Genomic DNA, 23,848 nt, shown 5'->3' with positions numbered 1-23,848 from the left:
GTGGGTTCCCTGGAGGCCTGGGTGATTGTCACTAGAGAAGATGACTGTGTTCTGCAGTTTTTATCATTAAACTTGAGGAGCTGGGAAAACAAGATTAGGGAAACACACTGGAGGCTCTCTACACTGGACAAACCACAGCACCCTCCCACTCTGATTGAGGAGAGGAAAAGTGCTGGAAATTTCCATAAAATTATTATTTTAACTACATTTCTCTTGGATAAACCGAGGGGTTTGTTGACCGCAGGCCTTGCCTAGGGGTTCTGTGAGGTCAGGAGATGTGGGAGGGCCAGGCTCCACCAGAAACCCGCAGCCGCCCTTCCCTTCCCCTCCACCAGGCGGTGCTATAACGTCAGGGCTGTCCCTCCTGCAGGATGTTCTCAGAACGACACAGGCTGCTAGGAGGTGTCCACTAGAGGCCAATCTGGCCCGGCTGGAGCTGGAGCAGGCAGGGGAGGTGGCATCAGGCTGGACACTGCAATTTCTTCCTGCTTAAGGTTGACCCCAGGTCCCTTAATGGCTGTAGTGGTTACATGGTTACGTGGAAACCAGGTCCTGGAGGGAACAAGAGCAACATCCCTGCCTGTCCATCCAGCTCACACAGTGAATTGAGTGTCAGGGACACTGCTTGTCACTGGAGAGGGGGTCAGCTGCCCACCACAGGGCGGGGGCTCTTGGTCCATGAGAAAGGCTGGTAGCAAGAAGCCAGCCCTATCCCACAACTCGCCCAGCTGCCAAGCCCGGGATCCTGAGGAGGAGCCTTCAGAAGATCTTGAAGCCCTTCAATAGGGTCAGGGTGGGTGCCTTGCGCTTGCTCTGGGCCCGGGATGATTTCACAGTGACCAGCTTGGCCTGGGCCACCGTGGGCATCTCCTTCAGGCTGACAGTGGAGAGTGTGTTGAAGGTGCAGCTGGCCAGCCCATGCCGGGCGGTGAGTGGAGCCTGGTGGGGCAGGGCCCTTTCCTCGGAGATGAAGAGGGGCCGGGTCAGGGGGCTCCGCTCCAGCTCCCGCCGTGCCTCCCGCACTGCCTCGTGGAAGACGTGCTGCACATGCTCAAAGTCCAGGCAGGCAGAGACCTCAAAAAACAGGCACCCAAACCTGCCTGCCAACGCCGCGCCCTCTGCCTTGGTGACCTGCCTGGCAAGAACCGGGCGACACAGAGTTAGAAGCATGCCCTTCCAAATCAGGCAGGCCTGGTTCACCCAGCTGGGTGACTTTGGGTCATCTTCATCTCTCAAGAGTCTCAGTTTTCTCATCATTAAAACAGGATAATGACACCCACCTCTTGGGGATGTTACGAGGATTAAGAAAGATAATTTGTGCTGAGTGCTTAGCACAGCACCTGGCACAGAGTCAGTGCTCAATAGATGGTGGCTGATGTGACCAAAGCCAAAATTTAGGAATGAGGCTGGCCCAAAGTCCCCCATGCCAGCCCCTGACTGTGGCTGAAGGGAGAGACATCCTCAGCCCCATCTCTCCCCTTCCCCAACATGCATTTCTTGGTCAGGAAATGGGCCACCCACAGCCCTGGGATCGACACCAGAGAAAAGCAGTTGTTTGGACTGATGGGTGTTAGACCACAGAGGCATGGTGGGCGAGGTGATTCAGGAAGCCTGTGGTTGGCAGAGTTCTCAGGACTTGGGAGGAGTTTTGTCTGCCTGCCTAGAGGAGGAGTAGGAGAGAGCCGGGGTGAGAACATTTCATGGGGAGATGGAGAAAAGGAAAGGAGCACCACCTTCTCCCATCTTAGTCCTATACCACTTCCTGTGACGGTGGGATAGAACATTTGTACAGAGGGAATGTCCTGGAAGCTTCTGACCTGAAAGCCACTAGAATCAAGGTGAGAGGAAAGAGAAGACTGGCTCTTGGGCAGGTGAGATGTCCAGAAGAAGGAAGAGGCAAGGGGTCCCTGAGGTCCTCCAGATTCCAAGGGCTGAATTATCCTGACAACCACCCACAGCTGAGCTGCCCCAATGGCTATTCCTGATGATAGTGACACAGCCCAGGAGGGGAGAAGAGATACTAGGGTGGGTACTGGTGGGAAAAGTTTTCTGAGCCAGGATCAGGGGATTGGGGGGAGGGGGGCAGGGGGTTAGGAAAGTGTAACTGGGTCATGCTTACAACTTCCCTCATTCCCTGAAATGTCATTTGTCGGGAGGCTTGGGTACCATTGAAGACCCCACCTTTATGAGACCACACCTCCTATTTCCCACTGCCCATCTGACCTGTTCTAAGCAAAGGGTCCCATCCTGACTAACACCAGCCAATGAGCCCTGGGGGCCTGGGGAAGCAGCAGAGACCAGGGGTGAGCAGGGAGGGCTGGGTGGAGTGCTGGTGGGAGGTGCCCACCTCACAAGTGGACTGGGCAAATAGGATGCATGTCAGTGTTGGAAGTCCAGGGGGATTACCCATCAAGTGCAGGCATCACAGTTTCAAATGCCTCAGGGGTCAGGCAGGCAATGTGAAAGGGTGTAGAGCATGGAGGAAAAGCATGGGGAGTGGTGGGGCCTGTGGTTAGCTGGAGACAGCAGGCCCCTGCCTCAAACCATTTCACTTCTAGGTCTTCTAAAACACTGTGCCAGCCAAGCAAAATACAGTCCCAGTGGTAATCTGCTCTCTGGCCGGGTTGGGTGACCTCTGATTCAAGTCCAAGCTGTTCTAAGAGAACCTGCCCTCAGTACAGCCAATGGTGGGAGAGGAGGGCACGCCTCAGTGAGGTGAGAGCTGGTTGGACGAGAGCAGATACCTGACCCAAGGGAGCCAATCAGAGTCTTTCTCCCTGGAATTGGAATTGGACACTCAGTGGCTGAGTCGGTTGTGGGCAATGGGAATGGAAAGTCAAGCAAGAAAGGGTAAGAGAGACAGACACAGGATCCCAGGAAGATGGAAGGAATGACTTCTCTTCCGACTTCCGGTTCCAGCCCTGTGTGGCCTAGACGCCCTTCCCTTCCGGCCCTTCGCTGTCTGGAAGACCACGCCCACCGGAACATCGCAACATGCCCCCTTTACCTAAATGTGAGTTGATTTCTGCTCTTAGCAGCCTAATAATCCCTGAAGATGACACCCTGCCTTTAAGAATGAGGAAACTGTGCTCCAGAGACGTGGGGCCAGCTGCCCATGCCTACCTGTACTGAGCCATGTCCAGCTTGTTGCCCAGCAGCAGAGCAGGGCAGCTGCGCTGAGTCTCTTTCCCGTGCAAAGCGAGCAGCTCCAGGTAGCTGCTGCTGCTCTCGAAGCTCTGGCGGCTGTCGACGCTGTACACCACTAGGAAGGCGTGCGCCCAGTTCAGGTAGCGCTCGCAGTTCCTGGGGGTGTCCTGGGTGGAGGAGGGAAGCCCCAGTCAGGGGTAGAGGAGGTCGGGGCAAAGGCCTTCACCTGAGCTGCCCCATCCCACCTCCCACTCCCCGGGTCTTTGTATATTGTTCCCCAGGAGAAGCCTTTTCAAAGGGGCATTTGAGTGTGGATTTGGCTTGGCATGAAAGGAGACATTGTCTTGTGAACCTCCCTCCCACCATCCAGCCGGAACCTTGAGACCTTGGCCTCTTGGACACAGAGCCAAAGACTCTGGCGTGGCCCCTATGGAGACCTGGCTGTCTCTAGGCACTGCTGGTTTCGGGTCAGATTCGTGCTGTCCCTTTGGCTTCTGAGAATAACTGGCATTTGGCCTTGGTAGGGGATGGTGAGAACAGGGAGGCAATGAGGGGGGCAGGGGGTGTCTTTGGCTCAGGGGCTCTCACCAAGAGTGTCTCTGCACACACATGTGTGTACCTATCTCCGTGTGTGCACCTGTCTCCATGTGTGTGCATAAGCACAAAGCCCATAACATGGGATCTCAGAGCTGGATGCCAGCAGTCTTCAGGTCTCCCTAGCCCCCATCCCATCCCTTCTCATTTGGCAAACGAAGAGACTCAGGCCACGGAGGTTAGTATGTCATTCTGAGTCACAAGACAAATTGGAGCTTAAAAGGGACACAAATGCCCGCCTGAGCCCCACTCTGGGCCCACGACAACTCAGCTCTCCCTAGATAATGGGGGTAGTGTTACCGGGTCTGCAGTGTCCATGACCCTCAGGTGGATGGGCTGATGGTCCACAGTCTCCTCGGAGCTGTAGGTGTCCTCTGCAACACAGACAGACAAGCCAGGTCAGAGGCAGGGCAGGCAGACCAGTCAGGAGGACTGGGTCTGAGTTCCAGCTTCCCTCTGTGCTGGATGCCTGAGCTAGGACCACTGGAAGGACCTTGGCTCTCACGCAAGGGAAGATACAGGCAGAACCTCCCACCTGTCAGTGCTCAGAGCATCACTCACAGAGGCCCCTCAAAGAACACACCATGGGGGACAGGAATGTGTTCTGGGCCCATCCCACAGAACTCACGGGCCCTGGAAGCAGCAGAAGCCTCTGGAGCTGCACTGCCAAGCGCCTCCCTCCCCAAACCCAAGCTACTCCACACCCTTCCCCTCTGGCCACAGTCCCCAGCCCACAGGAAGCCCCCAACGACAACCCTCCTGCCCCCAGTGGGAGAAGAAACCACACAATGGAGGGAGGGGGAAGACCCCATTTAGAAGTTCTTACAAATAATCATTGTCAATATAACAGCAAAGTAGTTGAAAGTCTTAGCTTTGGGAATGTGGGATCAAACCCAACTTGAGCCACTTGGACGTTGTATGACTTGGCCAAGTCACTTCATCTGAGGCTCTGTCTCCTCATCTTAAAATGGGAATAATATGATAACACTGGCTGCATCTTTCAAGCCTTTACTCTGTGCCAGGCACTGTGCTAAGGGCTTGTCCCTGCATTAGCTCCTCTAACAGGGGCCTGGCCCACCAGAAGTGCCTCGAAAACAGCAGTGGGGGTTGTGATGCTCCACAGTTTACAGGCCAGGTTCACATTCCTAGGTTCTTTGTTGCTTGCTTTTGTTTGCTTGTTTGTTTTCGTTGTTGGTGATGGTTTTTGTTTTTGTTTTGCTTTTTATTTTGAAATAATTTTAGGCTTACTTAGAAGTTGCAAGATAGTACAGAGTCTCTGTGTACCCTTCACCCAGCTTCCCCCAATGATAACATCTTACATAACCATAGTACAACTATCAAAACCAGGAAATTGACATTGGTACCATACTATTAACTAAACTACTGACCATATTTGGATTTCACCAGTTTCACTTTTTGTTTGTTTGTTTGTTTAGTTCTCATGGCCCCAAACATGAGAAAGCAGCTAGCAGAACATCCCCTGCTCTGGGTCATTGGCCCAAGTATGTGAGTGTACTTGGCATGCACCTTTCCCTGGCTGCTCCCTGCCTCAAGTGACCCCAAAGAAGACCCTTGGGACAGAACTGGGACCCCCTCTGCCTTCCTGGAAGCATTCCACTGTGAGATGAACACCCCCCAGCCCTGGGCTGAATGCACAAATACTTCTCTCTGAGGGCCACTGGCAGCCAAGCCAGGCCTGGACACACTCCAGGCCCACTAGCATCCAGCATGAATCACGGACAGCTCTTCTCCAGCCTGCTTTGGGGACTTGAATAAATAGCTGCTCTTATTCAAAGACAAAAAGAATCTAATGGAAAAAATGCCCCAAATGTTTAACTATATTTGGTCCAAGAAGAGCTGCCCCTAGATGCCTACATCTCATTCGGATTTTTCTTTATTTTCCTGCCAAAGTTGTCGGGCACAGCCCTTTTAGGAGCTCCTCCTCCCTCTTCCCCCAGGCAGGGGCCATGTCCTGCCTAGTCTGGGGAACCTGGTCTCCTATAGTAGCCCCTTCCAGCCTAATAGCCTGTTGAGGTTGCTGTTAGCACTGTTGCAAAAGGAACTTGAAGTTATGTCTTCTAAACTGGACTGCCTCCCCATTGGGACCCTCTCACTCCGTCAGTACTCAGCGGATCAGCTGATCTCCAGCTCTCTCTGAGCAGGGTCCAGAATTGAACAACAGCTCCAGGAGACCAGAGCTCCCAATCCACCTGGGGAGGCAGAATATGCAAGAGCGAGCTGGAAGAAGTCTCAGAGGTCATCTTGTCCAGCCTCCGCTCTTGACAGGTGACGTGACTGGCCTCAGAGGCCAGGACGTGGGGGATGACAGCACCTTTCCAATTCAAAGAGCAGATCGGTGGCAGAGCCCAAGTTTAATGTCCCTGCCTTCAGGGTACTCTAGTGTCCTTAAATATATGGGCTCCAGAGCTCCTAGTTCTAAATAATATTCTACAGACTTTAATGCTGGGGGGGGGGGGCGGTGGCTCAGGACCTGCTCTGAGGCTGGCTGAGCTAGGACCCCTAGAAGGACCCTGTCTTCCAACCACTGGAGGATACAGGCAGAACCTCCGGCTGAGGAGGTGCTGTCCCACCTGTCAGTGCTCACAGCGTCAGAGGTCACTCATGTACATGGGGAACAGGTCCTTTTTCCAAAGTATTTTCCTCTCATTTACAGTAATAATTGTATGCTCTGGTCAGTGTGTGTGTAGAGTGATGCCTCAGAAATGGTGCCCACACCCACGCAGGAGGGGGATGACAGTGAGAGGGGTGAGAAACTGGCATCCTTCCCTGGCCAGGCCAAGTGAGATGCCTCAAGCCCTTCTGTGAGAGGACAAGGTTCTGCTGGAGATTCCTTCCCCTCCTGGGGGGCTCAGCACAGGCAAAGCCCGTTAACGGGCACCGAATCGCTCAGTTCCTACCAACTCGACCAGTCACAGTCCGTAACAAGGCACAATCCTCACGCAGAAAGAACACAGGTTATTAGTCCCCTTCCAGACGGGGAAACTAAGGCTTAGAGTCCACACAGGTCTAGGACCCCAGGCCCTCCAGGGCAGAAGGCTGCCTGTGGTAGGGGGAGCAACTGGAGTAGTATCCACTCTTCCTTTGTACCTGAGATCCTCCCTGATCTTAGGCAAACCACTGAACCCTCTCTGCCTCAGTTCCCCCACCTGTAAAATGGAAATAATAATACTAGGGCTCTCTTTTAAATGGCAATCCTAGGACCAAAATTAAATCCCACATTTAAGAGCCTCTATGTTGGGCCTTGTATTATGCTACTCGATGGAAATGGTGATGAATCAGACAGGTCTCCACCCTCAAGGGGCTCCCTAAACGAGCTCAGGCTCTTGGAAGAACTTTGTAAAGGCTAACTCTTCTGATGAATGCTCAGCCCTTTCTCCACAGAAGAAAAGGCTCTGATCCCAGAACCCCGCTATTGCTGGAACCCGCCATAGGAAGTGGCCAGAATGTTCAGGCCTTTCCCAGCAGTGGGGCAGAACCTCTGATGAGTGGCAATGGCCACTCACAAATGGTGAGTGACCACTGTGGGGCTGCTGCCCCCTCCAACAGTCTGACCAGGTCAGAACTCCAAAATTATTCAAAGAGAAAGCTCAAACAGCTCTGTCATTGGCTTCTCCTATTCCAATGAAATTTAAATTTCAGATAAACAACAAATAAGTTTTCATATAAATATGTCCCATGCAATATCTAAGCTAGGCAGGAATCTGCCTTTTGAGGTACCTTCCTTGGGAAGCCTCCTTTTTCCTTCCCAGGCCCCTGCGTGTGTGCCCTCCTCCCCTCCTTTACCCCCTCCCCCCCAGGCTCTAATTCCATGCTCTGGCCTCCCAACACCTCTGCCAGCCAGCACACAATCCTTTCTGTGTCCCACTCCCTCTGGGGGCTGACCTCTACTAATCAAATGGGTGCCCCTTAGACCAGCAGTGTGGCCTTGGCCTGGAGGTCACAGCTCCTGGGGCCTACTTTCTCCACTGCAGCATGTAGGGCTGTGCTGAAGCAGAGGTGTCAAACTGAGCTGATACTGAGTCCCCTGCCCTGTGCCCCTGACCTAAACAGGGTCCCCTCCGCTTTCTCTGTTTGAAACTCTGGGGTTCTATTTAAGATCTCCTTGGAAGAAGGGATTCTGCTACTTAAGGAAAAACTTCTAAAAACCAAAAGCTAACGAGTCCTAAGGTCCCTGCCAGCTCCAACACTGAGATTCAATCCTCTGTCCTGTACAGACGGGCTGATGGGTACCAATGGGCTAAGGAGCTCTTTCCTCCAGGTATTGGAGCCACACTCCTTGAGGGGCCTGTTGCAGACAATGCTCTATTGTGGGTGTTTTTTTTTTTTGGTTTTTTTTTGTTTTTTTTTTTTTTTGGCTTTATTTATTTTATTTATTTTTTAATTCAGTTTTATTGAAATATATTCACAAACCATACAGTCATCCGTGGTATACAATCAACTGTTCACAGTATGATCATATAGTTATGCGTTCATCACCACAATCTATTTCTGAACATTTTCCTTACATCAGAAAGAATCAGAATAAGAATAAAAAATAAAAGTGAAAAGAGAATACCCAAACCATCCCCCCATCCCACCCTATTTGTCATTTAGTTTTTACTCCCATTTTTCTACTGATTTTTTTTCAATTTTTTAACTTTGTTTATCAAAAAATTAAAAACAAACTGGCAAACAACAACCAAAAAAACCCCACAACATTTCAAACAAAGCAATGGATTAAGGAAAACAAATAACCTAAAATAATTACTTTGCTTCCAATATGTTCCTACCATACCCCAAGAAAATTAATAAACCATGTCCAAACAGAGGAGTAAGAAAAACAAATAATCTAAAATAACTACATTCCTTCCAACATGTTCCTACCATACCCCAAGAAAATTAACAACCCCTAAGAAAACAAAGGAATAAGAGAAAAAAAAACCTAAAATAACTCTATTGCTTCCAACATGATCTTACTATATCCAAGAAAGTTTACAAACCATAATCATTCCTGAGCATTCCCATAACATTGAGATTACCCTCCATAGTTTATCTGTTCTTATTGGATTATCATTCCCCCTCCACTAATTGGTATCTCTAGGTCCCCTACATTCTACAGTATAAAACATTGTACATTTTTCACAGAATTCACATTAGTGGTAACATACAATATGTCTCTTTTTGTGCCTGGCTTATTTTGCTCAGCATTATGTCTTTTTTTTTTTTTTTTTTTAATCTTCATTTTATTGAGATATATTCATATACCACGCAGTCATACAAAACAAATCGTACTTTCGATTGTTCACAGTACCATTACATAGTTGTACATTCATCACCCAAATCAATCCCTGACACCTTCATTAGCACACACACAAGAATAACAAGAATAATAATTACAGTGAAAAAGAGCAATTGAAGTAAAAAAGAACACTGGGTACCTTTGTCTGTTTGTTTCCTTCCCCTATTTTTCTACTCATCCATCCATAAACTAGACAAAGTGGAGTGTGGTCCTTATGGCTTTCCCAATCCCCTTGTCACCCCTCATAAGCTACATTTTTATACAACTGTCTTCGAGATTCATGGGTTCTGGGTTGTAGTTTGATAGTTTCAGGTATCCACCACCAGCTACCCCAATTCTTTAGAACCTAAAAAGGGTTGTCTAAAGTGTGCGTAAGAGTGCCCACCAGAGTGACCTCTCGGCTCCTTTTGGATTCTCTCTGCCACTGAAGCTTATTTCATTTCCTTTCACATCCCCCTTTTGGTCAAGAAGATGTTCTCCGTCCCACGATGCCAGGTCTACATTCCTCCCCGGGAGTCATATTCCACGTTGCCAGGGAGATTCACTCCCCTGGGTGTCTGATCCCACGTAGGGGGGAGGGCAGTGATTTCACCTTTCAAGTTGGCTTAGCCAGAGAGAGAGGGCCACATCTGAGCAACAAAGAGGCATTCGGGAGGAGGCTCTTAGGCACAACCATAGGGAGGCCTAGCCTCTCCTTTGCAGCAACCGTCTTCCCAAGGGTAAAACCTGTGGTAGAGGGCTCAACCCATCAAACCACCAGTCCCCTATGTCTATGGTCATGTTAACAACCATTGAGGTGGGGTAGGCCAATACCCCTGCATTCTCCACAGGCTCCTCAAGGGGGCACTGCATCTTTTTTTTTTCCTTGTTTTTTTTTTTTTTTTTTTAGCTTTCCCTTCTTTTTTAAATCAACTGTATGAAAAAAAAGTTAAAAAGAAAACAAACATACAATAAAAGAACATTTTAAAGAGACCATAACAAGGGAGTAAGAAAAAGACAACTAACCTAAGATAACTGCTTAACTTCCAACATGTTCCTACTTTACCCCAAGAAAGTTACCTAATATAGCAACATTTCTGTGAACTTGCTCCTACTATATCCATCAGAAATTAACAGACCATAGTCATTCCTGGGCATCCCCAGAACGTTAAATAGCTTATCTGTTCTTCTTGGATTATTGTTCCCCCTTCCTTAATTGCTCTCTATTGCTAGTTCCCCTACATTCTACATTATAAGCCATTTGTTTTATATTTTTCAAAGTTCACATTAGTGGTAGCATATAATATTTCTCTTTTTGTGCCTGGCTTATTTCGCTTAGCATTATGTCTTCAAGGTTCATCCATGTTGTCATATGTTTGACGAGATCGTTCCTTCTTACTGCCGCGTAGTATTCCATCGTGTGTATATACCACATTTTATTTATCCACTCATCTGTTGAAGGACATTTGGGTTGTTTCCATCTTTTGGCAATTGTGAATAATGCTGCTATGAACATTGGCGTGCAGATATCTGTTCGTGTCACTGCTTTCCGATCTTCCGGGTATATACCGAGAAGTGCAATCGCTGGGTCGAATGGTAACTCTATATCTAGTTTTCTAAGGAACTGCCAGACTGACTTCCAGAGTGGCTGAACCATTATACAGTCCCACCAACAGTGAATAAGAGTTCCAATTTCTCCACATCCCCTCCAGCATTTGTAGTTTCCTGTTTGTTTAATGGCAGCCATTCTAACCGGTGTTAAATGGTATCTCATTGTGGTCTTAATTTGCATCTCTCTAATAGCTAGTGAAGCTGAACATTTTTTCATGTGTTTCTTGGCCATTTGTATTTCCTCTTCAGAGAACTGTCTTTTCATATCTTTTGCCCATTTTATAATTGGGCCGACTGTACTATTGTCATTGAGTTGTAGGATTTCTTTGTATATGCAAGATATCAGTCTTTTGTCAGATACATGGTTTCCAAAAATTTTTTCCCATTGAGTTGGCTGCCTCTTTACCTTTTTGAGAAATTCCTTTGAGGTGCAGAAACTTCTAAGCTTGAGGAGTTCCCATTTATCTATTTTTTCTTTTGTTGCTTGTGCTTTGGGTGTAAAGTCTAGGAAGTGGCCACCTAATACAAGGTCTTGAAGATGTTTTCCTACATTATCTTCTAGGAGTTTTATGGTACTTTCTTTTATATTGAGATCTTTGGTCGATTTTGAGTTAATTTTTGTGTAGGGGGTGAGGTAGGGGTCCTCTTTCATTCTTTTGGATATGGATATCCAACTCTCCCAGCCCCATTTGTTGAAAAGACCATTATGACTCAGTTCAGTGACTTTGGGGGCCTTATCAAAGATCAGTCGGCCATAGATCTGAGGGTCTATCTCCGAATTCTCAATTCGATTCCATTGATCTATATGTCTATCTTTGTGCCAGTACCATGCTGTTTTGGCAACTGTGGCTTTATAATAAGCTTCAAAGTCAGGGAGTGTAAGTCCTCCCACTTCGTTTTTCTTTTTTAGAGTGTCTTTAGCAATTCGAGGCATCTTCCCTTTCCAAATAAATTTGATAACTAGCTTTTCCAAGTCTGCAAAGTAGGTTGTTGGAATTTTGATTGGGATTGCATTGAATCTGTAGATGAGTTTGGGTAGAATTGACATCTTAATGACATTTAGTCTTCCTATCCATGAACATGGAATATTTTTCCATCTTTTAAGGTCCCCTTCTATTTCTTTTAGTAGAGTTATGTAGTTTTCTTTGTATAGGTCTTTTACATCTTTGGTTAAGTTTATTCCTAGGTACTTGATTTTTTTAGTTGCTATTGAAAATGGTATCTTTTTCTTGAGTGTCTCTTCAGTTTGTTCAGTTGTTCAGTTTTTCAGTTCTAGCATATAGAAACTTATGTGCATTAACCTTGTATCCCGCTACTTTGCTAAATTTGTTTATTAGCTCTAGTAGCTGTATCGTCGATTTCTCAGGGTTTTCTAGATATAAGATCATATCATCTGCAAACAATGACAGTTTTACTTCTTCTTTTCCAATTTGGATGCCTTTTATTTCTTTGTCTTGCCGGATTGCCCTGGCTAGCACTTCCAGCACAATGTTGAATAACAGTGGTGATAGCGGGCATCCTTGTCTTGTTCCTGATCTTAGAGGGAAGGCTTTCAGTCTCTCTCCATTGAGTAGTATGCTGGCTGTGGGTTTTTCAGATATGCTCTTTATCATGTTGAGGAAGTTTCCTTCAATTCCTACCTTTTGAAGTGTTTTTATCAAAAAGGGATGTTGGATTTTGTCAAATGCTTTTTCAGCATCTATTGAGATGATCAATTGATTTTTCCCTTTTGACTTGTTAATGTGTTGTAATACATTGATTGATTTTCTTATGTTGAACCATCCTTGCATGCCTGGAATAAACCCCACTTGGTCATGGTGTATGATTTTTTTAATGTGTCTTTGGATTCGATTTGCAAGTATTTTGTTGAGGATTTTTGCATCTATATTCATTAGGGAGATTGGCCGGTAGTTTTCCTTTTTTGTAACATCTTTGCCTGGTTTTGGTATTAGATTGATGTTAGCTTCATAAAATGAGTTAGGTAGTGTTCCATTTTCTTCAATGTTTTGAAAGAGTTTGAGTAAGATTGGTGTCAGTTCTTTCTGGAAAGTTTGGTAGAATTCCCCTGTGAAGCCATCTGGCCCTGGGCATTTATTTGTGGGAAGATTTTTGATGACTGATTGGATCTCTTTGCTTGTGATGGGTTGGTTGAGGTCTTCTATTTCTTCTCTGGTCAGTCTAGGTTGTTCATATGTTTCCAGGAAATTGTCCATTTCTTCTACATTATCCAGTTTGTTGCCATACAGTTGTTCATAGTATCCTCTTATAATTTTTTTAATTTCTTCAGGATCTGCAGTTATGTCACCTTTTTCATTCATTATTTTGTTTATATGTGTCTTCTCTCTTTTTGATTTTGTCAGTCTAGCTAGGGGCTTGTCAATCTTGTTGATCTTCTCAAAGAACCAACTTTTGGTGATATTTATCCTCTCTATTGTTTTTTTGTTCTCTATGTCATTTATTTCTGCTTTAATCCTTGTTATTTCTTTTCTTGTACTTGGTTTAGGATTGGTTTGCTGTTCATTTTCTAGCTTCTTCAGTTGATCCATTAGTTCTTTGATTTTGGCTCTTTCTTCCTTTTTAATATATGCGTTTAGCGCTATAAATTTCCCCCTTAGCACTGCTTTTGCTGCATCCCATAGGTTTTGGTATGTTGTGTTCTCATTTTCATTCGTCTCTATATATTTAGCAATTTCTCTTGCTATTTCTTCTTTAACCCACTGATTGTTTAGGAGTGTGTTGTTTAATCTCCAGGTATTTGTGAATTTTCTAAGTCTATGATGGTTATTGACTTCTAATTGTATTCCATTGTGGTCAGAGAATGTGCTTTGAATAATTTCAATCTTTTTAAATTTATTGAGGCTTGTTTTATGTCCCAGCATATGATCTATTCTGGAGAAAGTTCCATGAGCACTAGAAAAGTATGTGTATCCTGGTGATTTGGGATGTAATGTCCTGTATATGTCTGTTAAATCTAATTCATTTATCAGATTGTTTAGGTTTTCAATTTCCTTATTGATCTTCTGTCTGGTTGATCTATCTATAGGAGAGAGTGCTGTGTTGAAGTCTCCCACAATTATTGTGGAAACATCAATTGCTTCCTTTAGTTTTGCCAGTGTTTCTCTCATGTATTTTGTGGCACCTTGGTTGGGTGCATAGACATTTATGATTGTTATTTCTTCTTGCTGAATTGCCCCTTTTATTAGTACGTAGTGGCCTTCTTTGTCTCTCAAAACATCCCTGCATTTGAAGTCTATTTTATCTGAGATTAATATTGCTACACCTGCTTTCTTTTGGCTGTAGCTTGCATGAAATATTTTTTTCCATCCTTTCACTTTCAGTTTCTTTGTGTCCCTGTGTCTAAGATGAGTCTCTTGTATGCAACATATTGATGGTTCATTTTTTTTGATCCATTCTGCGAATCTATATCTTTTAATTGGGGAGTTTAATCCATTTACATTCAATGTTATAACCGTGAAGGCATTTCTTGAATCAGCCATCTTATCCTTTGGTTTATGTTTGTCATATTTTTCCCCTCTGTCTATTAATATCCTTTATTGTACCCATACTGAATCTCTTTAGTACTGAATCTTTCTCCAAGTCTCTCTGTCCTTTCTTTGTTTCTCTGTCTGTAGGGCTCCCTTGAGTATCTCCAGTAGGGCAGGTCTCTTGTTAGCAAATTCTCTCAGCATTTGTTTGTCTGTGAAAAATTTAAGCTCTCCCTCGAATTTGAAGGAGAGCTTTGCTGGATAAAGTATTCTTGGCTGGAAATTTTTCTCACTCAGAATTTTAAATATATCGTGCCACTGCCTTCTTGCCTCCATGGTGGCTGCTGAGTAGTCACTACTTAGTCTTATGCTGTTTCCTTTGTATGTGGTGAATTGCTTTTCTCTTGCTGCTTTCAGAACTTGCTCCTTCTCTTCTGTGTTTGATAGTGTGATCAGTATATGTCTTGGAGTAGGTTTATTTGGATTTATTCTATTTGGAGTTCGCTGAGCATTTATGATTTGTGTATTTATGTTGTTTAGAAGATTTGGGAAGTTTTCCCCAACAATTTCTTTGAATACTCTTCCTAGACCTTTACCCTTTTCTTCCCCTTCTGGGACACCAATGAGTCTTATATTTGGACGTTTCATATTATCTATCATATCCCTGAGGTCCATTTCGATTTTTTCAATTTTTTTCCCCATTCTTTCTTTTATGCTTTTATTTTCCATTCTGTCATCTTCGAGGTCACTGATTCGTTGTTCAACTTCCTCTAGTCTTGTACTATGAGTGTCCAGAATCTTTTTAATTTGGTCAACAGTTTCTTTAATTTCCATAAGATCATCCATTTTTTTATTTAGTCTTGCAATGTCTTCTTTATGCTCTTCTAGGGTCTTCTTGATTTCCTTTATCTCCCGTACTATGGTCTCATTGTTCATCTTTAGTTCTTTGAGTAGCTGCTCTAGGTGCTGTGTCTCTTCTGGTCTTTTGATTTGGGTGCTTGGGCTTGGGTTATCCATATCGTCTGGTTTTTTCATATGCTTTATAATTTTCTGTTGTTTTTGGCCTCGTGGCATTTGCTGAACTTGATAGGGTTCTTTTAGGATTTGTAGACCAATTGAAGTCCTTGTCTCTAATTTATCAGATCTACAGCTTCGTGGAGTACACTTTCTCTAACTAACCAGCAGGTGGTGTCCACAAACCACCTGTTCTCCACAAGCCAGTTCTCCCCTGCTTAGCCTTTTTGGTGAGTGGGGGAGTGAGTCTTGTGGGGTCCAATTGGTGTACCAAGCTTGCGTGTGTAGTTGGTGTTGCCTGCCCTGTGTATGGGGCGTGTTTCTGGGCAGTCAGGGAGGGGGGTGGTGGCTCTAACAATCAAATCTCCCTGGTGATCCTAGAGTTTTAAAGCTGCTGCAATAGTCTAATCCTTCAGTTCAGTCCTGCCACAGTTTGTCTCTGCCACTGACCCACAAGTCCTTGGTATTGGCGTATGGCTCCTGAGACTTGCAAGTGGGCCCCTCTTCCAGGCCGTGCACCCCGGGTCCTCTGTTGAGGGATGGCTGTGCTATGTCACAGGTGAATGCCGTCCCCCCAGGGCAGTTCTGGGCTGCTGGGCTGTGTAGGGAGGCTCCCAGTCTGCTCAAATGATGGCTGAATGGGGCTTTGTTAATTCACACTGCTCTACCTTCCCAACTCTGGGACAATCAGCTGAGGTTGCAGGGCAGGCTAATGTCCACGCCCAGTTTTGTGGTGTGTGCCTGTTATTTGAAGCACTTCCGTCACACTGGGTTGTCTGGGGCAGTTCTGGGCTATGGGGCTGGCGATGGGCAGGAGTGTTTCCTGTCCACCAGGATGATGGCTGTGAGCGGACACCCCCCTTTTCTTGGGAAGTTGTGGTGTTTAGTGAATTTTCTCAGCCACTGGATTATTGCGTTTTGTCTCAGAGCTCTCCTAGTTCTGCTCTTGACTTGACCTGCCCAAATAGCAAGTCTTTGAAGCTTTCTGTATTGGGCTTCTTAGAGTAATTGTTTTAGAAAAAGAAAAAAGGATTAAAAAAAAAAAAAAAAAAAAAAAAACCGGGCCCTCCTCAGAGATCTAATGGGTTATTGAAATGCTAAGAGACAAAGCAACCAGGGCCATTAAGGAAAGGTCCACAGGGCAGAGAGATCAGCTTTTCTTCGGGATTTGCATATGCGCCTCCGGGCCGTTCCCCTTTCTATGTTCACCAGAACTCCAAAAATCCTCCGCTTTTATTTTGGAGTTTTTCGTGTTGTTTTTTTTCTATGCCTGTCTCCTCTCTGCTGGGCTGGCTGCTCTCAGATTCTCTGGTGTCTGGTCTCAGTCTATCTATGGTTGGAGTCTGAATCAGTAGAATGAGTTTCCGATAAGGGCAGCCACTGCAATTCTCCCTTCTCCTTCCTGGAGCTGACAGCCCCTCCTCCCCCGGGACTGAGCCTGGCAGGGAGGGGCGCGGGTCCCCTGGCCGCAAAAACTTACAGATTTCACTGATCTCAGCAGTTCCACGTTTTCATGAGTGTTGTATGAAGTATGCCCAAAGTCAGATTGCTCTGTGGTGTCCAGTCCACGCAGTTCCTGGCTTTCTACCTACTTTCCTGGAGGAGTAACTAAAACATACAGCTCACCAGTCTGCCATCTTGCCCCGCCTCTCTATTGTGGGTGTTTTAAACCAGTGCCAAAGAGTCCTGGGTTTCCTTGGAGGGCCCTGGCAGGAAGGGGGGGTGGTGGTATCCCACAAATGCTTTTTTCAATTTTTATGAATGGAGAAAATAATCCAAGAGCACAACATCTGTTTTCAAAAGGCTAAGATCATCCAGACACCCCATTGTTCTCAGCAGATAGTTTACAATAAACCAATGTTATAAATTTGAAGTTTAAGTTGCATTTATACTAATAAAATTCTTATTATTTGTTTTAGATATTGGGGTTCCACGTAAGAGGTGATTTGAGGAAAACATCCTGTTGCTAAACACAATTTTTGGAAACACTGATTTATCTAATTAATCTGAGGGAAGCTCAGCCACCATGGATGGGAAGCCATTTGAGGAGCAAGGAGAAGGACGGGGAAGTGGATATGCATTGAGTTTCTACTATGGGTCGAGTACTAAGCTAAATCTTTTCATGTGTTATCTCTTTAATCCTCACAGTAATTCTCTGAGATGGGTATTTTTATGCCCATTTTACAGATGAAGAAATGGAAGCCCAGAGAGATTAAGTGACTGGCTCAAGTTTGTACAGCTAATAAGTGGCAGAGCCAGGATTCACAACTAGCTCTGACTGACACCAAAGCATTCCTCCTTCCATAAACCATGATACATCCATAAAAACTAGTTAAGGCTTGTGGGTTTGGAGGAGGCCAAGGTGCAACTTTCTATGGTCATCCCACATCCAGGTTCATCCGACACCAGCTGCTTCCACCATGCTGCCCAAGTTCAACCCCAAAGAGATCAAAGTCATGTACCTGATGTGCACCAGTGGGGAAGTAGGTGCCAAGTCTGCCCTGGCCCCCAAGATCACCCCCTGGGTCTGTCTCCAAAAAAAGTTAGCAATGATATCAGCAAGGCAACTGGAGACTGAGGTGTGACACTGACAATTCAGAACAGACAGACCCCAACTGAAGTGGTACCTTCTGCCTCCACTCTGATCATCAAAACCCTTAAGGAACCACCCAGTGACAGAAAGAAGCAGAAACACATTAAGCACAGTGGAAATCTCACCAGTGATGAGACTGTCAACATTGCCCGACAGACGTGGCACCGATCTTTAAGTCATTAAAGAACCATTAAAGAAATTCTGGGGATTGCCCAGTGTGTGTACTGCAACACTGACAGCCGCCACCCTCACGACAGCATGGCCAGCATCAACAGTGGTGCAGTGGGATGCCCAGCGAGTTAAGAACTACAAACAAAAATATTTCAATAAAGGATCATTTGACAGCCAGTAAAAACAAACAAACAAAAAATGAACTCAAAAGCCAGAATTTCTCAAAATGTTTTGCCTAGTTTTTCTGGAAAAAAAGTGCATTGAGTGACCACCTTGAAGGACACCTATTTGGATGTAGACATTTTGCTATGTTTGATTTTTTTTTTTTTTATGGTAAATTGGCTCTCAATGCTCCAAATTGGGCCAACCCCAAAGTTGCTGGGGTGAGCTGTGGAAGGATATATTTCTGGCACTTAAAACATTTTCCCCAACAAGATTAGTCATCCTGGTGGCTCCCTTCCTCTGCCCCCAGATGGGCAGTCGTGGACAGGCCTGGACCCACCCACAAGATAGGTAACAGGGAAAAACTTTGGGTAGACAAAAAGGCAGCAGTAGGAAAAGGAAAGAATGGTTCCTTACCCAAGTTGGGATCATATTCGCTGATAAACCTTTTGGTCAGAAACTTCACAGTCAGGGCTGCAAGAAGCAGAAAAAGATTGGTTCAGTGTCCTCTGCAATGTCTGACTGCTGGTCCCCAGGGGCTGCCCCTCTTGTTTTAGGGAGGCCTTGTGTAACTTCTGTGACCCCTTGAAGTTGGCTTAAACCAGAAGAAATCAGAAGTATGGGGAGCTAGATGCCTCCCATTGCACCCTGGGATTTGTGTGTGTGTGTATGCGTTTGCATGCACGTGTGTGAAAAGAAAAACAATGAGCGGCAAGCCTAAGGGGTGTCTGGGAAGCCCTGAACTAAGCAGCCAGTTATCTTAGGGTCAGCATGGAGAGAACCCCAGCTGAAAGATGTCCTTCACCCTGGACAAGGCATGAAGATGCTGAAGCACAGGGAATTTATTCCAGTTTGGCTACAAGCCAAAGAGAGAGTACAAGCAGGATTGATCAGTGGGCAATGACTCGGAGTGGTATGAACCCTGAATGCCTGGGATTTCCAGGCAAGATCCAGGCAAGATCTGTTTCCCAAATAAACACAAGCTAGTCCTCAGTCCCCCATGTCCCAAGTCTTGAGTCACTCCAGGGCCTCCATATGTCAATTACCAGTGGATATCTACAGAATATAAAACTCTAAGAATGAAGTTCTCCCCTGATGAAATGTATTAACAGAACTCTGATTTTATTCTGAATGTAGCCACAGAGACTAAAAGCCAGCCACTATTTTACTGGACTCCAAAGAGTAATGTGATATTTTTAACAAAATCCTTAAAATTCTTTCCCAGGATTCCTAACATGTCAGCTTGCAAACCAATACCCAGGGAATACATATTTTAAATTTTAAATTCCTTCATTCACATAGTCACTGGTCAAACGTGCCAGTGACTGAGCTTCAGATAACCACCTGAATTTCAGAGGGAAGAGGGCAAATCTTTTCTGTAGGAAAACCAGACTCAGAAGTCCCTCTGAGCCAGGTGGCTGGCTTAAAAGGCAAGAGTATTTCCCTAACAAGTTTCAAAGAACAGTCTAGGGAAGGAAAGCTACAATGAATTGAGCCCATGTTGGTCATTCTCTAATGGCTATAATCAGAAAAACAGCCCATGGCAGAGCCCCTTCTGCTCTTCCACCTTCATCTGTCTGGGACTGTGAGCTGGCAGAGAAGGGGGCGGTAGCCCTCTTTCAGTCTCAAGACTTTGCCTGTGGTGACCCCCCTACACACAGTCCCACTACCCTGGGCTCCAGTGGGGTAAGAACTTCCAGGAATGACAATGGCAGAGTTTCATGTTGATAGAAATTATCACAATGGAAGCTCAACATCTTGGTTCATCATGGACCCACCAGCACCTGGGACCATAATCCAATGTGTTTCCAGAAAGTTAAGACAAGTGTCTGGCTTGAAAAAGACACATTTGATAAGACTGCACAATTTGTCCCTGAATTTCAGGGAATTGGGATGGCAGTGGCCCCTTCCCGGGAAGTCCCAATATCCAATGTCCTTCAGGACAGGAGAGTCTTCCTCCACCCCACCCTCACCTCAGCCTAATTCAGGGACCAGCCAAGTTGGGACTAAGCTCACAGAGGGTCCCTGGGCTGGGGATCAGCCACCTAACGGTACATAAGGTATCAGTCACCAGAACGAACTGCTGGCCCCAGGAAGAGGAGATGGGATGGAGGGAGGGCAAGGGGGGGGGGGGGGGCTGGAAAACGGCTGGAAGACAAAGGGAAGAGATAGGCAAGTAAAAGAAGATCGATGAAAAGGAGGAAGGAGCCGAGAACAAAGCAGAAAGAACAGAGAGGAGCCCAGTAATAGAAGAATTGAGGCAAAAAAAAAAAAAAAAAAGAAAAGAAAAAAAAATCACAGTGTTTCGCGCAGCCCATCTAAGTGCGGGAAGCCCCCAAAGCCAGTGGAGGAACCTGCCCCCAAATCGACAGCGCCCAGTCTCCTTCACCCACTCCCGGGGACCCTGCCTAATCCTCCTCCACACACCCCTGCCGGCCCCACTCACCGGATTTGCCAGCCCCGCGGCGCCCCAGGATGGCCAGGTTGACCTCCAGGGGCGCGCTCTGTGGCCCGCTGCCCGCGCGAGGTTTCCCGAACACCGAGGACATGGCGACGCCGCGGACAGCGACACGGGGTCCTCGGCAGAAGGGCCCCGAGTCGCGCGCCCGCCCGTCCGGAGCCTCGGGAGCGGGCCGCGGGCTTCCCTGGCACTCGCAGGCCGGGCACCGTCGGTCTCCGCGCGCGGAGCCCCGCGCCGAGCGCCGAGCGGGCTGAGCTCCCGCGGCCGGGCCCGGTGGGGAGGAGGGGCCGGCGGAGGCGGGTGGGGAGGAGGGGCCGCCCCAGCGCCGCCAAACTCCTTGTACGGGTTGCGGGAGCCCCCCCGGCGGGGCGCGCTCACCCCGCTCGCGGCCCGGGGAAGGCGGCTCCGTCCCGCCGCGCGCTGACCCTAGAGGGTCCCGGCGCCGTCACGTCCCGGAGCGCTCCCAGACCCGGCAGGGAAGGACCGGAGAGACGGAGTCCGGAGAGCAGATGTTTCCAGCCTTGCCTGAACCTGCACTGAATCTCTTCCCACCAGCAAGAGAATCCACCCTTCCCTTTGTCCTAAAAAGCCGGCCCCGCTGCCTTCTCCTCCAAGAAGCCTCCCGGATTCAACTCCATGCCTTTCTTTGCCTTTCTCTAAAATACAACCAGCTCAGCCTTGGCACTCCACTTCCCCGGCCACATTACCCTGCCCTTCAGTGTGAGGACTCTAAGCGGCAGCATGGCAGAACCCAGACTCCTCTGGGGGAGAGGCCACACCTCTCACATCTGCCAGACCCCCTTACTAACCTTTCCTGGCCAATATGAGTCCAGCGTCAAGAAACCTAACCCATCCCGGCTTGCTGTTATCTCCCTGATGGGAGCTAATGAGTTGCAAGTGTTTGCAGTCTAGGGTGTAAATGGGTAGTTCATCTTTTTTGAAAAAATGGAAGTGAAATTCACATAACATGAAATTAACCGTTTTAAAATAATTCACTGGTATTTAGTACATTGGCAGTATTGTGCAACCACCATCTCTTAACATTTTCTTCACTCCAAAATAAAACCCTGTGCTCATTAAGCAGTTGCTCCCATTTCCCCCCAACCCCTGGCAACCACCAGTCCGCTTTGTTTCTGTGGATTTGCCTGTTGTAGATATTTCATAATGGAATCATACAATATATGGCCTTTTAGTTCTGACTTCTTTCACTTAGCATGATGTTTTTGAGGTGCATTTTATTTAATTTGTTCTTAACACCTGGCACTCCCTCTTGTCTACAGGGATTCTGAGATTCATGGGTGAATCTGGTCATTCCCTGTGAGATCAAGTAAATCCTGGCCATACTGGAGACACGGGACACCTAAGATCCAGTGCCATCTCCTTCACTGCATAACCTTGGGCAAGTTGCCCCACTTCTTTGGACTTTCGTGTCCCCATCTATAAATACTAAAGGAACGGGGAACTAAATCCAAAATGCCATGATGTGACTCAGGCTTCAGAAGGAGAGGCAGAAATCAGCCCTGGGCTGCAGGCCCAGTAATTTCTGGATCCCTATGGGGCCTCTCTTCTGGAATACATTCCAGGCCAGAGTGGGGAAAGGCACTGGAGCCTCAGAGACACCTCACTACAGCCTCCCCCACATGCCAGAGAATTAGCTAATCTCCCCACCCAACCACAAGGGAAGCCATGGAAACAAGGGAAAGCAGGCAGAGGCTGGGCTAGGGCCCAGGACAGAGCCTGATGATAATAAGTTCTTAATCAAGAAGGAAAAGTACTTCCTTGATAGAACATGAATATTGACTCAACCTAATTGTATTTCTGGAGATCATGGTAAACCAGCTGTGTTATTAAGACTCCAAGGTGTTGGGAGGATTTTATTTAGATTACATGATCTAGCCAAAATAGTTCACAGAACTAATGGCCAAGGGATTTCCTTTGAGTTGAAGGAGGAAAGTGGGAATCAAATTCCAGCCACATCCCTGGGCTGGCCCCTGTCCTGTGAGGACAAACTGGTTCTGGTTGGGGTCAGTGGGCAGAGAACCAGTCTCACTGGAGTACTGGAAAGGGCAAGCTGTGGACCTCTACAGACCCAGCCATGTGTAAATTTGGGCTCTGCTACTTCCTAGTTTATGTGATGCTGGGTTAGATCATCTTTGTGTGTTCTCAGTTTCCTCATCTTTAAAATTTGCACCAACCAGTAGGTAAGAAATACAAGGAGACAGATCCTAGGGTGAACTGTCTATCTGAGCTGTCCATAGTTAGAAGGGACTGTCTTTGGAGGAAGTGAGTCCTCTGACATTGAACGTATCCAAGGGGATGATCACTTCAAAAGGGATGTTGCAGAGGAGACTCCATCAAGACTTGCAGGATGGGATGCAATGTCCCCTACTTTCCTCTAAGTTCAGAGATTGTTTGAGCTGGTTGCTCAGGCCCTCTGCTGTGACTAAGGGCCCAGAGTCTCCTCTGAGGTCCAGCTTGGAGGGAGGAAAACGTGCCCACCTGACCACTGTAGCCAGTCCCCTTCCCTATCCTCAGCCTCCTCAACTGTGGGGTGCTTATCCTGCACCCCAAAGTGCCCACTGCAGACTGAAAAGTCCTTTGAAATTAGTCAGGTACTGTTGGCCCCTGAATATGCACCTTCACCCTTCTGAGCCTCAGTTCCCCACCTTTAAAATGGGGGTAACATTAAGGATTAGGTAAGGTAACAAGGACATGTCCCATCCAATACTTGGTTCATGGCCCAAAAAAGGCAAGTGATAGTTCCCTTCACTCCCCTGGACATGAATAGCACACACTTCTCACCCAACAACTGAAGAGTCACAATTGATTAATGACCACAAGTCTAAACACTTCAGGTCAGGGAGAGACTATTCTGCTAAGACAAATAGCCAATCCTCCCTCCCCCACACCCATCAAGGCTCTCATAGGGGGTCCTTAGGCACTCAAAATGCAGATAACGTGGCACCTAGCCCAGCACTGGGCAGGCAGCAAGCACTCAACAGATGTCTCCAGACTGAACGAGTGGGGCATGTCTGAACTAGGCATGTAGGACTTGTAAAGCTTTCCCAACTCTAGGTCCTACCCTTACCACCCACCCCAGGAGTCATGCCATGTAAAGTGAAGCTTTGGGACTCCTTTGTGATGTCACTGCCTTCCCTGGAGGCACAACATGACAACCACTTCTGTGGTTCTTCAATGATATTCAGATGTCAGAGCTGAAAAGAATCTTAGAAGGCAGATCCAAACTCTCAGTTGAAGAACTGAGAGCTGGAGAGATTGGGTAGCTCTTGCCCCTCGGTGGTAGTATCAGCAACAGAGCCCTGGCAAAAATC

At 46.8% G+C, this 23,848-nt stretch overlaps 1 protein-coding gene and 1 pseudogene across 1 annotated transcript; one reads left to right on the top strand and one right to left on the bottom strand.

Annotated features, from left to right (window-relative positions):
- Positions 1-175: 175 nt before the first annotated feature.
- RASL12 (RAS like family 12) lies at positions 176-21,246 on the bottom strand. The gene is made up of 5 exons (XM_037833692.1): positions 20,502-21,246; positions 18,473-18,529; positions 4,042-4,115; positions 3,124-3,314; positions 176-1,135 (listed from the first exon to the last, which is right to left on the bottom strand). The coding sequence occupies exons 1-5, from the start codon at positions 20,602-20,604 to the stop codon at positions 760-762; spliced, it is 801 nt and encodes a 266-aa protein (XP_037689620.1). The 5' UTR covers positions 20,605-21,246; the 3' UTR covers positions 176-759.
- LOC119531889 lies at positions 2,693-19,051 on the top strand (annotated as a pseudogene).
- Positions 21,247-23,848: the final 2,602 nt, after the last annotated feature.

This window comes from Choloepus didactylus, chromosome 4 (genome assembly GCF_015220235.1).
Source record: "Choloepus didactylus isolate mChoDid1 chromosome 4, mChoDid1.pri, whole genome shotgun sequence".
Lineage (NCBI taxonomy): Eukaryota > Metazoa > Chordata > Mammalia > Pilosa > Megalonychidae > Choloepus > Choloepus didactylus.
The sequence above is the reverse complement of the archived record's forward strand: the minus strand, read 5'-3'. Positions and strand labels throughout refer to the sequence as shown.